The sequence below is a fragment of the Hippichthys cyanospilos genome, chromosome 6 (assembly GCF_059441005.1).
Source record: "Hippichthys cyanospilos isolate Australia breed blue-spotted pipefish chromosome 6, RoL_Hcya_1.0, whole genome shotgun sequence".
NCBI lineage: Eukaryota > Metazoa > Chordata > Actinopteri > Syngnathiformes > Syngnathidae > Hippichthys > Hippichthys cyanospilos.
The window spans coordinates 13,421,411-13,435,000 of record NC_142374.1 but is presented as its reverse complement, the minus strand read 5'-3'; the positions used below and the strand labels follow the sequence as shown (position 1 = coordinate 13,435,000).

General features: G+C 38.0%; 1 protein-coding gene across 2 annotated transcripts; it reads left to right on the top strand.

Moving 5' to 3' along the window:
- Positions 1 to 2,259: 2,259 nt before the first annotated feature.
- Positions 2,260 to 9,340, top strand: prpf18 (PRP18 pre-mRNA processing factor 18 homolog (yeast)). Of its 2 annotated transcripts, XM_088418180.1 has the most exons (10): positions 2,260 to 2,442; positions 2,877 to 2,954; positions 3,168 to 3,194; positions 4,536 to 4,637; positions 4,887 to 5,000; positions 6,176 to 6,322; positions 7,322 to 7,390; positions 7,471 to 7,611; positions 8,334 to 8,561; positions 8,779 to 9,340. In XM_088418180.1, the coding sequence occupies exons 1-10, from the start codon at positions 2,377 to 2,379 to the stop codon at positions 8,857 to 8,859; spliced, it is 1,053 nt and encodes a 350-aa protein (XP_088274306.1). In that variant the 5' UTR covers positions 2,260 to 2,376; the 3' UTR covers positions 8,860 to 9,340. The 2 variants fall into 2 exon arrangements, with proteins under 2 accessions (XP_088274306.1, XP_088274308.1); XM_088418182.1 differs by lacking the exon at positions 3,168 to 3,194.
- Positions 9,341 to 13,590: the final 4,250 nt, after the last annotated feature.

Here is a 13,590-nt window from a genome sequence, read left to right as displayed (position 1 = left end):
GGAGAAAATATTTGCACTAAAATAAAAATAGGAAACGATTGCGATCGCCATGGGTCCTTTGCCTGTATTGCGGCTGCTTCAACATCCCCTTTAACAAGTCTCCGAGTCTGGCAACTGAATCTCGACAATGGAATGTACCTTTAATTTGATGTTTCCCTCCAATTTAACACCCAGCATTTCAGATATAAACATTTTGATCATAAGTAATCATAACATGTTTTCAGAACCAAGCATGTTCATTTGCCTGCACTGCTCCATAAATAACGAACAAAAACACAAAACAAGACTCAATGTTGATTGACACTTCGTGGCGCATATTGCTATGAAATACAGCTATACAAATGTCGACACCAATCGAACTGATGTGGCGTAAGTCCAATGTCTGAATTAGAAAATTGAAAACAGGGCTGCAAATGTGCATGATATTTACATTTTGATTAAACTCAATGGATGCAGGCCAACATATTAAAATGATCAAAAACACAATGCATCTTAACTTCAGGCAAGAAGTCTACTTGCCTTGCCAGTAGCCATCCTCCAGTGCATTTTGTCTTTTGCTTCTTAAATCAAAATACAGTATTCCTTAAACCGGGGGTTTCTTGGAGTGGGGTCCACGGGCTGACTGCAGGGGTCAGTGAATTCTTTTTGGTTATTAATGAAATATTTATCTGTGTTAATTTGATTTTATTTAATATTAAATTGAGAAAGTATTTGTGACTTTTCAATAGAGCAATCAATACAACCAGTTTAATACATTTTAATTAATAATTTTGAATTGCTCGCTAACAAGGCAATGAAGCCAGCAAAGCCAAAACACCATTTTATTTTATAATGCTGTTTTTGACTAAATAATTGGCAGCAACCATTTGGGGGGAAATTGACCTGGTTTGTTCTAAGGAAGAGTGCAATTTGCAAATTTTAGCTTCTAAACTTCAGTACAGTACAGCTGAAAAGTAAGATATATACTTGTTGTCAAATTGAACCACGTGATAAATAAAAAGGGCACTTATGTTTGGTTTAAGTGATTTTTGTTTTTTACGCAAACATTTGCAGTAAGGGTTCTTGGAAAATTTGCTTTCCAAAAGGGATCCATGACTCTAGAAGGTTTGAGAATCTCTGCCGTTTACAAAAAAAAAACAACAACTAACGAACGCCCTCATATTTCTTTTTGCTGAAAACGGATGCAGCATGACATAATCTGTAACAAAAAAAAAAGACACGGTCTGGAGTTGGAACTTTGACAATTGCGGTAGGTGAAACTGGAGTAAAATACAAAAAGGCAGTTAAAGTACAGAAATGCAAACAGTCGATCATGGTCCAGAACTGGTCATTTCCGAGAAAGTTCTTCCCATCCTTGTTGACGTGTTGGTGTCTCATTCTAGGAACACAAATTTCTATCAAATTGTACATACAGTACGTTTAATGTCAACCATACTTGATGGAGGTCTATTTGGGACTTCTGCAGCACCTGTGGTATGAAAAAAAAACAAAAACATATTAGACAGCATTGTAAGTGATTTTTCATTGCCCAAACTTTTACAAGCCAATATAACAATACACAACTGAAGTGCTCTATACAGTACCTCTTTTTAGCCTTCGCCTGGCAAGTTTGATTTGATCCTGAAGGATCTGAACCCTATCTCGTGGACCAGGCAGCTTCTCTATTTTGTGCTCACAGCAGGATTTCTCTGTAAAAACAGCACATACATATGAGGGGAAATCATGCAGGTCTTCTTCCAGCATGAAACTCATCGAGACTTTTGGCCGTTTGTCTTCAATGTATCTTTAACTGCACCAAAGATGTTCTGGTCAAGTCCTTTCGTGTTGTCGTTAAGCCCTCTCTTCCTTTTTCTATATGGCAAAGAGTTAGCCAGGGTGGCATTGTCACAGAATGCATACACCTAGGAAACACAGTACATCTTTAAAATCCAAAACTGCCCTTATTATCATTTGCGCTAGATCCCGAAATGAAAACTGCCCCCCAATTTTTGGAAGAAAAAGCCAACAGGTTCAAAGCATCATCAAAGGTTCATTGCAACAAGCCTACTGGTTGAGAGACATAGTCCTAGTGCCCGCCATAGATTGTGCAATTGTGGTCAACAAATATGACGTGCGTTAAATCTGTTTAATTTTCATGTTTGCCTATTTCTTTTTGACGCTTACCATATACGTAAAAAATACTATTCTCTAAAAACAAATTTGAGGCCCCCTTTATGCTTTTATTTTGAAATAATTACTCGAATTTTCGACCGACAACGCTGCTCTGTTCCGTTTTACTTCCTGTTGTGCAGATGTGTTTTTATTTGACGGACGTTTTTTGATAGAGGTGTTTGTTTAAACAATAAAACAAACATCGATTTCTTTTCTGTACTCGGGATGGATATTCTTAAAGCAGAGATCGACAGGAAGAGGAAACTCATCGAAGAAAAGCAACTCGTTGACGTGAGTTAGCATATTTGCTAATGCTAAGCGTAACCAAAATGTTTAACCGTGGCCGTTCTAGAAACATTTGTCCAATCTTTAGGACAACTTTACTTGTACACCTTAAATGATAATTGTTAACTCTGAATAGTCAAAATGTTACAAATTGAAGGCAACTCTTCAGCAAACCCACTACTACCCATCGACGTTACATTTTTTTTAAAAAGCAAGTTATCACTGTGTAACTACGATAATGATATGCACATTTATATATTTACTGTATAATTTGTTTATATTATATACATCTTTACATATGTATATTGTTTTTTAAAAAATATCTTTTCATCTATTTTTCTAACATTCATTAGTGTGTTTATCTGCATCTCATGAAATGTGCCATTAGCATGTTGCCTCAGCATCAGAAATGACTCACAATGGTCCTTTCTTATTCCCAGGGTTCTAAGAAATTCTTCAAAAGAGCTGATCTTGCGCGCAAGGAGCAGGAGGATTACTTCCGTAGATGCGGCTATAAGGTGGATTGTTGACTGTAGTTGAACATAGTCACATCTCATGTCTGTTCAGTTATTTTTTTTTAATGTATTTATGTTTCTAAACCACAATTCAGGTGTATTGTTTTATACATAACACACTCACACACCAGGAAGTTGACACACCCAGGTGTGCCTTTTAGTTTGTATTTGTCTTCACTGTGCTGTTTCTCCTCAATTTGCTACCAACATCTGTAGGTTCAGAGAGAGACTCCTGACAGCCAGGTATGGTCTGCACAGGGGAAGTAGCTGACAGGACGCATGATTTAAAAATGATTTTTCATTTTCTTTTTTTAAATGCATATTGTGTCCCGCTTCTACTTCCTTGGTACCTTTTGAAACCTGCAATGACTGATTCTGGTCTCCGTGAGCTTTTGTGATCAATTGTGTAATTTTGCCTGCTCCCTGTTTTCCCTGAATGTTTTTCATAGAATTATTAAAAGTTAACAAGGAACAGAAGCTACATTGCTAAATCAAGGACACATTTTTAGTTTGCTTTTTCGCATGGAGACTGATTTGACATTGGATGTATTTTTATACAAATTTTAGGGGTATTAAATTTTGTTGCACTTCTTTTATTTACAGCTTATTTTTGTTGCTTTTCATGTTGAGCTTGTGGTTGTAATGATTTATCTGAAAACTCTTAAATACCTTTCACACTGGCTTCCACGGGAATTGGTGTATCACGACATTAATCCACCTGTCCATTTCAGATAATTAGATGCCTGATGAAATTGGCACAATTGCTACAAATAATTTCAACACAAAACTTTGGGCGTGGTTTTTGACCCCCGTCTCAGTACCTGTACTGCAAGGAATGTCGAGTAGAGTCGCCAGTGAGACGGCGTTTCAACTCCCACTTCCGGCAGAATTTTGCCCACATCCCGTAGGATATTTAGTCCGAGTGGATCATGTTCTGCGCCTCCATTATCCAGGCGGCTGATCAGAGTTGTGGACGCAAGGTGGTCGGTGCCTGTCGTGGCAATTCCACAAGCAGTAAGGGAGGCCATCAAGCTGAAGGAGTAGTCATTTCCGGCCTTTATGGCCTGTGGGACTCCAGAGGCAGCCGCCGGTTACTTCAGTCAGTCAGACCGATGGCGGTAAATTCCTGGTTGAACCTCTGACAAAAGCATCCGGCATCACCAAGTTAGACACAGGACATAACAAGCTGTCAAAAAACAGGGTAGCCAGTGGTAAAGGGGACATTTTTGGAAGGCTTTATTTTCTACCTGAGTGCATTGGTTGAAAATGTTAACTGGCTTAAAGATCGGTGATGCATGTGTCAATGAAAGCATGATGAACTTCATAATTTTTTTAAAAATAATACCAAAGATAGAAGCCATTTCCTGTAAATAGGAGGACACACAAGAGTTTTTTTTCCCCCCCTGAGGAGTTGTAGCTCATATATGCATGGAAATCTGGATCTCATCTGCATATCATCATCATCAATCCTAGAATCCAAAAGTTCTTTCTGCCTCAAATTACTTAAATCTATATTTACTATTAAAAAAAATAATTCCTCAATTCTCAAATTAAAATGTGTGTCTCAACCTTTTTTGTTTGAAGGTTGACAAAAAGGAAGATAATGAAGCATCCACCTCCACTAATCCTGTATTGGAGTTGGAGCTGACAGAAGAGAAGCTGCCCATGACACTGTCACGACAGGAGGTGAGTTCATCTCGGTCCATTTCACTGCACGTAATAAGTACAATGAGTAATAAGTGCATGTTTTCTTAGTAATGGATGTCAGGGTGTAGACTTTTCTGTGCTATTTTCAGCCACAGAAAGACACAGTTCAACCTGGCAGATGTACGCATCATGTCTTCATAATCAAATGAAGCTAAGCTTCAAAACATTAGCAGGTTCTAATTGAGACTGATCCTCAAATGTGTCTTTTGCATCCGCCTGGGTGCCTAGGTCATCCGCCGGTTGAGAGAACGCGGGGAGCCAATCCGACTGTTCGGTGAGTCCGACTACGACGCCTTCCAGAGACTCCGTAAGATTGAGATACTGACTCCAGAAGTAAACAAGGTATGCTTTCACATACTTCGGAGCGGAATACAATTATAACACAGTCATACTTTGACCTATGAGTGTCCCAACTTACAACCCCAATTCCAATTATGTTGGAATGTTGTGTAAAAGGGAAATAATAACACTATATAATGATTTTCAAACTACTACCAGCAACAAAAGTCTTTGTATTTTATGAGATAACCATCCAAAAACTACCATTTCATCAGAAAAACAACATGGGAACAGAAACCCTGAGAGAAAACTATCTGAGAGGGGAAAAAGGAAATAAACATTCCGAATGGATCACAGATGGAGAATCCCTCTTCACGCTGCAATGATTGCGAATGGACAACATTAACCACATGATATGATGGTATACAATCAGCAATACAAACAGCATGGAAGACCATTTAAGAGAATAAAGCATCACAGGTATAGATGAGTATTTTTCACATTGGAACTGGTGCAGAACCAATTGCGGCTACATTGGAATCGATAGTGGTACTCAATGTAGCAATTTTCGGTACTTTGGTGTGTAGTTTGCTGACATAAATGTCCATTTTTAAATAATAAAATGATTTATTTTCAATGTATTTTTTTGATAAATTAACTTAATAAAATAATGAGTTAAAATAAATGAACAAAAGAGGATTGAGTGAAAATGAATAAAGGTAGTATATCTGACAAAGAATAAAGTATAAGTACAAAAGTGAAAAGTATGAAACAGTGTTATTTAAAATGAGCTGCACAAGGAATAAAGTTTAGCAGTAATACAAAGAATGAAAGTAATTATAGCAATTAGAAATAGTGCAAGCAATTAAAATAATTTATTGCAGTTGCTTCTGGGCTGAAAGAACCACGGATGCTGACGCACTTTCAGCCTTTACTGAACGCTTGGGGAAAAAAACAAAACATGTTGTAGTATGGGAGGCTTGAACGGATTAAAAGTATTTCCATTTATTTCAATGCATACAATTGATTAAGTATTTGATTTGTGACCTTGGTCACATATAATGTAACTTGTAAGTCAAGATACCATTTTGATTCTGAATGACATTTTACAAACATCCATGTTTTGTACTTAATACGACTGTACCTTCACCACGCTTATAGCACAGCTGCTCAAAGAATTAGAGGCTGTGTTTATCATGTTGTTCATGCCGCGAACATCCACTGTGTGTGTGGCGTAGGGATTGAGAAATGACCTGAAGGCGGCCATGGACAAGATCGATCAGCAGTACCTGAACGAAATTGTCGGCGGGACAGAATCGGGAGAACTTGACACGCAGCACGACCTCAAAGTGCACGAAGAAAACACCACTATTGAAGAACTGGAGGTATGCTGCACAAATCCCTCCACCGCGATAAGGTGACGGCCCCCGGAGGGGGTGTTTGTTTCATTTTACACATTTATGTATGTGGTTTTGTACATGTTGTATACACTGCTCCGCTCACTACAATGTGCGTAAGTGATTAAATTATCCTAAAATCACTTTTTTAACATGTTATTCCCGTCCACATCAAATTTTTTGAGGCTCGTGAATTTTTAATCATGTACAGTATATCCAGAATTTACGATCATCTTGATATTATTTGACATTATCTTGTGTACATCGCTGAAATTCTCCATTTTTGTAAAAAAACCTTTCGCAGCGCGCTGACTTTAGTTAAGCTTATCATCTATGAAAGTTGTGAAATTATACTTAAAACTATCCTTTATAACAGTAACAAAAGAAAAACAGCAATATAAATCAACTTTCAGATCAACTTCCAGAAGGACTTCTTTTAAGGGACTCTGTGTAAGATTTAGGCCATATTTCATTAAAAAAAATAATACATGATGATAAATTAAATGAAATTTAAAAAACTTGCAAATAAATGTGTTCTTAACAACCAACAGTATGTTTTAAATATAATCGTAGGTCTAGTTGTCATTAAATTATATTACATGGGGGGTGGCACTTCTCTGGAAGTATCATCTGATATAAAAACATTTCATAATTTTGAAATACATTTTTTGAAGAGTGGCCAGTCAGCTTGCTAATGGAATCATGTTGCTAAGTGAAGGTATATACCATGTACTAATTAAATGCTAACATTTGCCCAAAAATGTCATCGTGTACAGGGTCAGCAAGCACACATATTTGACTGTTTGCATGAACATGGCCTGCTTGTAGTTAAATCTTAAGAAAAGAGGGAGCTTGCCTATTACGCATTTCTTGACAGCTTAACATCTGACACAATGAACACGAAGTTCAGTGGGAAAATCTCAATGTGCGATTTGTTGTCAGTGCTCCACACTCAATATTCATGGTGCATATTTGCCACCCATACAGGCTCTTGGCAAAACTCTGGGCAGAGGAGATGACGATGGAGACCAGGATGTCATCGACAAGTTCCTTAGTGTGAGACAACTAAGGCTAATCACAATACTTGAATTTATCTCTGTCAATTGACTTGATTGCCATTTCTGTCCACGCTCCAGTTCCTTCTCGGTGTTTGGGCCAAAGATCTGAACAGTCGTGAGGATCATGTGAAGCGCAGTGTTCAGGGGAAGCTGGCCAGCGCCACCCACTCACAGACCGAATCGTACCTCAAACCTCTTTTCAGGAAGCTTAGGAAGAAGGTAATACGACTGGTCTTTCAGGTTTGGCTTTTTGGTTGTGGCACTGACAGGGAGTTTCTACTCTAGTGATTTTTTTTTTTTCTTTCCCAGGCCAGTGCAGATTTTTGACAGAAAATATACAGACTACAGATTAAATCACTAATTATTTTTTGAAATGATAATGAGTATAATAACGTTTTTCCTCCCAATACATTTCAATGTGTAACTTATATAATAATTCCTTGAGAAAGGCAGGTACCAACAGTCAATATCTATCCATCCATCCATTATCTGAAGCCGCTTGTCCTCACTAAGGTCGCTGGCTAGCTGGTGCCTATCCCAGCAGTCTTCGGGCAGTAGGCGGGGGGGACACCCTGCCAATCGCAAGAACAGTCATTATATTATATTGTTAAAAAAAAAAAAAAAAACTTTTTGGTTCAGAGAATGCATTGTGTTGTGCGATTATTGAAGTTTTAATTAATTCTTGTCATACTGTATGTGTTTCTGTTACTGGTAATTGAATGGGTGTCATATTTACCATGTGTATGCTTCATTTATGTTGTACTCTGTATTGTATGTTTTTAGTGTGTGTAAGTGAGTGACATCAAGTTCAAGCCACACAGTTGAAAGCCAGCCTTTAATTACTTATTTGCATAAATATCTACGATTTTGACAATTCTCAGTATTAATCTGTAATGGTGTCCTAACATTCATGTCCAATGTATTTTTGGGGATGATTTCAGAGTTTACCAGCTGATATCAAAGAGTCCATCACCGACATCATCAAATTCATGCTGGAGAGAGAATACGTCAAGGCAAATGATGCGTATCTCCAGATGGCCATCGGAAATGCACCATGGCCCATCGGCGTGACCATGGTGGGTATCCACGCCCGTACGGGCAGAGAGAAGATCTTCTCCAAGCACGTTGCCCACGTCCTTAACGATGAAACGCAGAGGAAGTATATTCAGGTGAGCAAACCCCATAAGGACGCTCAGAGTCCAAACTCAAATCCCAAAACCAAATTCCAAAGTGAGCGACAGATGTGCTAAGTATCTCCATTCAGAATGTGTGTAAAATATTGCTTATGTAACTCAAATGAATGTCTTTTAGCCTTGAATGCAACAGCAGACATTTCCATTTCTTTCACCACTTGCCAAATGACGCAAGTTCCTTCCTGCTGCGCAGGGACTAAAGAGGCTGATGACCATCTGCCAAAAACACTTCACGACAGATCCTTCCAAGTGTGTGGAATACAACGCTCTTTAGAATGGCACTGCTACTGTCCATTGGGAATTTGCAAGGAGCCGGATTAAGTCAAGACGACCTATAGTTGCAGAATTGACTCTGATGGAGATGACAGGAATCCACCTCTGCATGTCTATCTTTAGATTTTTCACGACACCCATTGGTTTGCTCATTTTTTTTTTTTATAGCAGATAAAAGCCAATTGGACTAATTTGTAATCATGGATCCTTTCAGACTTTTGTTCTTCTTTCAGGAAATATATCATTTTGTGTATACTGCGAGCCACCTTGTTTCAAAAGTTGAAGATCCATCGTGTAAGTTTTATTACACTCACCGCCACTGCTGAATCAGATGTGTCCATTCTTTGGTGGATATTGTTTCCAGCCAACATATTCAGTATAATGAATGCAGTTGGAAATTAGACAAAATGTCGAACGATGTAATGTCACTAGCTGGGTTTTCCAACCACACTCGGATATAGTAAATAACAAAAAACTGTTGAGTCCTGTTACAATCATTTTTTTCTCCATTGAAATAGTATAATGTACTGCAATTCAGAAGCAGATTTTTATTTATGCATGCCATGTTCACCACACATTCTAGGCAATCCCAAATGACATGAATTTTCCAAATTAGAGTTGATTTGTTCTGGGAGTTACAAAATCACATGAACTTTACAAGATTAGGCTCCTACCTAATTTCTCTAAATAGTATTTTAATTAAGGCATCTTTCGTTTAAAAAAAAAAAAAATCACGAGATGCTCATTTTATTCACATCGCATATCTGGCAGATTTTTTTTTTACCTTATTTAATAATTCTATTTTCAAAATATTAAACATCCTCAGAAACTACAGTCACTGTCATATATGCTACCAAATGAAGTTTTTTTTTTTAACAACCCCCCCATCAGTCCTTTTTTTTTTGGGGGGGGGGGGGGTATCAATATAATGTAATATTTTCTGCCTATTACAATGATTTTTTTTTTCTTTTCAAATTTTCAAAAATCCCCATAGATTGACAAGGACTTGTCATTTTATAGAGACATCAAGTTAGTAATTTATTTCACTAAAAAAATGATCCTTCTATCAATTATAGCTGTTTATTCCAATGAGGGCTTATTAATATTTTTTTTTGAATAAAAATGCACAAAATTCATACAGACTTAATACCTTCTGTTTTTAAAGGAACATTCAAATAGTCACTCTGTAGTCCTCTCTATAAAAATGTATTTTGTCCAGTCTTAATTAATGGTCTTGAGACAAGGCTCTTATCTGATTAATCTGATATGTCCTTTTTCTAGTGCTGTCAAGTGATAAACATGTTTTAATTAATTAATCGCAGAATTTTCTTCGATTATTTGCATTTTTCTCCAAGTATGTTCTACAAAGCTTGTAAGGGATATTTACTTCAGTAAAATCCCTTGAGTACACGCGGCCATGGTCCTGAGCGTCAGCTAGATGGTAGCATCCGACGTCACTCACCCTCTGATTATATTACACGGCGTGTGTAACCATGGCGATTCAGTGTTCCTGATGTGCCCGGTCGTACGGAAGGCCATGCTTGCGCGTCACCACAGCGCTGGCTTCATCTGCTCCGCGCGTCATTATTACTTCACCAGGCTGAGCCGGGGTAGGTCGATGGGCAAATTGCCGGTGTTGGATTTCCCCCCCTCTGACGTCCGAAGACGATTTATCCTAACAGCGGGAATGCTCATTGTGGATCATTGTGTTTGTTCAGCCATGGTGACATTTATCCGCCCTTGAGTTAAGTAAGCAAAATATTTTGGCTGCGGTCCAGTGGGGCCATGTGACGTGTGCACAAGAACCCTGAACTGGAACGGCCATGGCACACACACATTTCCCTGTTCAGTGTTATCATACTTCACACAGATGACCGCACACTAGAGACGTTCGTTGTGCCCCTAAGCCAGTGCTTCTCAATTATTTTTGCTAAGCCCCCCCTAACAAAAACATTTGTCTCCACCACTCGCCGCGGTGACTATTAATGAGTTCTAGATAAAAATTGTATCATTATACTGGAAATTAACTGCTTCTCAACATTAACAATAAAAAAGCAAAATAATTCAACTTTCAACAAATAATGTTACTTTTTACAGGGTTTGTACAAGTTACAGGTTTGAATGAAAAAAAAACGCGTCAGTGTCTGAAAAAAAATGTCAAACCTTGAATTAGAAAAATCTGTGACCAACAGAAAAAAAAACGTAATAACAGCAATATCTTAAAAGTAAAATCTATTCCAACATGTCTGTTGAGAGGCTTGTTGACAGCAATTCAAAAAGTTTAAAACTAACGCACTGACCTTGCCAATGAGAGCACCAAGGCATCACCTGGTGCCGTGAATGTGCAATTACACTTCCCACGCCAGACGGAAAGGCTCTCCTTAGCAGTCGTACCTTGACTAAATGTACTTGTTGGTGATTGAAGAGCATGTATATCAATAACCGTTTTGATAACTAGGTGGACTGTGAAGAAAATCTACGCACAAAATAGTTAAATCTTTAAACTGACGAAAAGACAGGTAAACATCAGAAAATGAAATGCTTGTGTATAGTTAAAGTTACCTGAAAAATTTACTGAAGTACTGTAACAAAAGTCCATAGTGGTACTCAACAATTTGTGGTCTAACTCCAGTCACAGTATCTTGGCCTGTTTTCTAAATAGCGTAACAAATGTGTCCTACTTTGCGTAGCATTTAAATGCTTTAATGTCATCCACCATGGCAACAGTAAGGCCTTACTGGAATTTTTCCTCTGACGAAGATGTGGGCAAGGTCATTGAAAAGCTGCTTTCTGTGTTCCTTTTGTTCACGCGGTGTAGGATAATATCAAGAGAAGAAAAACGGAGGGGGGGGGGGCCTTTATGCATTCAAATGCTTGGTAGAAACCCGGTCTCCGTGTCGTGTAATTGCATCTGATTACGCAGGAATCAAAGCAACCGCGTGCTGGGCAAGTCTTTCATTTAGGAACCAGACATCCATTTACTTATCAGGGATGTTAGATAACACTTTTTTTTTTTTCCAGAATGACACCAGTATGAATAATCAACTCTTCAGTGGTCATCAATTTACTTTAATCTGCAACATTTCCTTCCCCCCAAAATGACTGTTTTATTTCAGACATTCATTTAAGACCTACATATTCAAATATGACATTTTCCCATACAAATATGTATGTATAAATCCAAACTTACAGTTGCATAATCATGCCATTCAGCACTGAGAGCGACTTGCAGTGTAATTAACAGCTACAAGAGGCAGAGAATGTCTCTCTTTAAGCTCCTGTAATCATTATTCCCCCTGAATTGCATGCTTTGTATGTGTTGTTGCTCCATGTGTTAAAATACCACATTTGAAAGCTTATAATTACAGAAACATTGCTGCTAATTTATGTAAAAGTTATGAAAATGTATGGTATCTTTCATTCTCTTCTTTGATATGTTCATTTTACAGTTACCTTGACTTATTTTATGTAATAATTAAAATAGTAATACAATATTACCATAACACGTAGCTTAATTAGAACCCTGACCGTTTTCATGGTGTTGTTGTCAGGCCTCCCGAAAAACAGTAAAGACACAAGCTGAGTCACATCACTATGTCCCACTCACAGCCCCATCCCTCACTCCCCATCTCCCACACGCTTGTGTTATCTTCCTTAAGATTCCCTTTAGTAGAGCAGTGTTGACAAAATGGATCACCAGATAAAACCCGCTAAAAATTAGGCTCCTTTTGTTTTATTTTGTCCTTTCAATTTTCAACGTGAACCCCTCCCTTTTAATAGTATTTATTTTAATGGCCTCCAAAGTTAAATGGGCTTGTAAAAGGTTACAAGCTGTGACCTCTACCCTCCCTCCCTATATTTACTGCACTGAATACAGATGGCAGTCATACACTCACACTCATTCGCCAACTGCCGATCCCACCTTACCAGAGACCACTTCTTAAAGGCGCATACTTTATTAACACAGAAACTACCACCTTCTGATATGCTTTATTCTGAGTGTAAGTGAAGCCTATTTTATTTCAAATCAGAGGTAATTATAGAGACAAGATGACACAGAGTGTTAATCAAAGGATAAAAGTCAAAGTGCATCTGATTTCACAAATCAGCACACCATTGTTGCATTCCTGCCTCTGTGTAATCATGCACTCGGGAGCATCGTTCAGTTTAAATTGACTGTCACCATGGTGAACATTCAGGAGGTGGATGGAATGGAGACAGAATAGTGACGCTATGAAATTGGTGTCCTAAAGCCTCATGCTGACATTTGCCAATCACATGCCACAATACAGACAATGTAACATCAATACGCTCTTATAAGTTACTATTCAATCCAAATTTGAGAAAAATTGCCTTTTTGTATACTGTACATAACATTTTAGATTTTTAAATTCAATTCCTGGAAAATGGGAGCGAATTCAGAATATCATTCAAGTATATTAGGGATCGATCATGCCTATACCACGCTTATATCAAGGTATCAATACTTGCAACAGCAGCTGATATCGGTAATCAAGCGCCCGCTTGTAGCCTTGTTACAATTATGAATTAGAAGAAATTATGAATTAGAAGAATATAAAACTGTTATTAATTTTAAGAAATTTTAGGGATAAAGTGTAATTGGCAGAGGTGGGCACTTCGTCAGCAACGGACGCCCGTTTTGCCGATGAACCGATGAATGACGGGAATGCTAAAAAAACCAACAACAAAAAAACGGCGAATTCATCCGTCA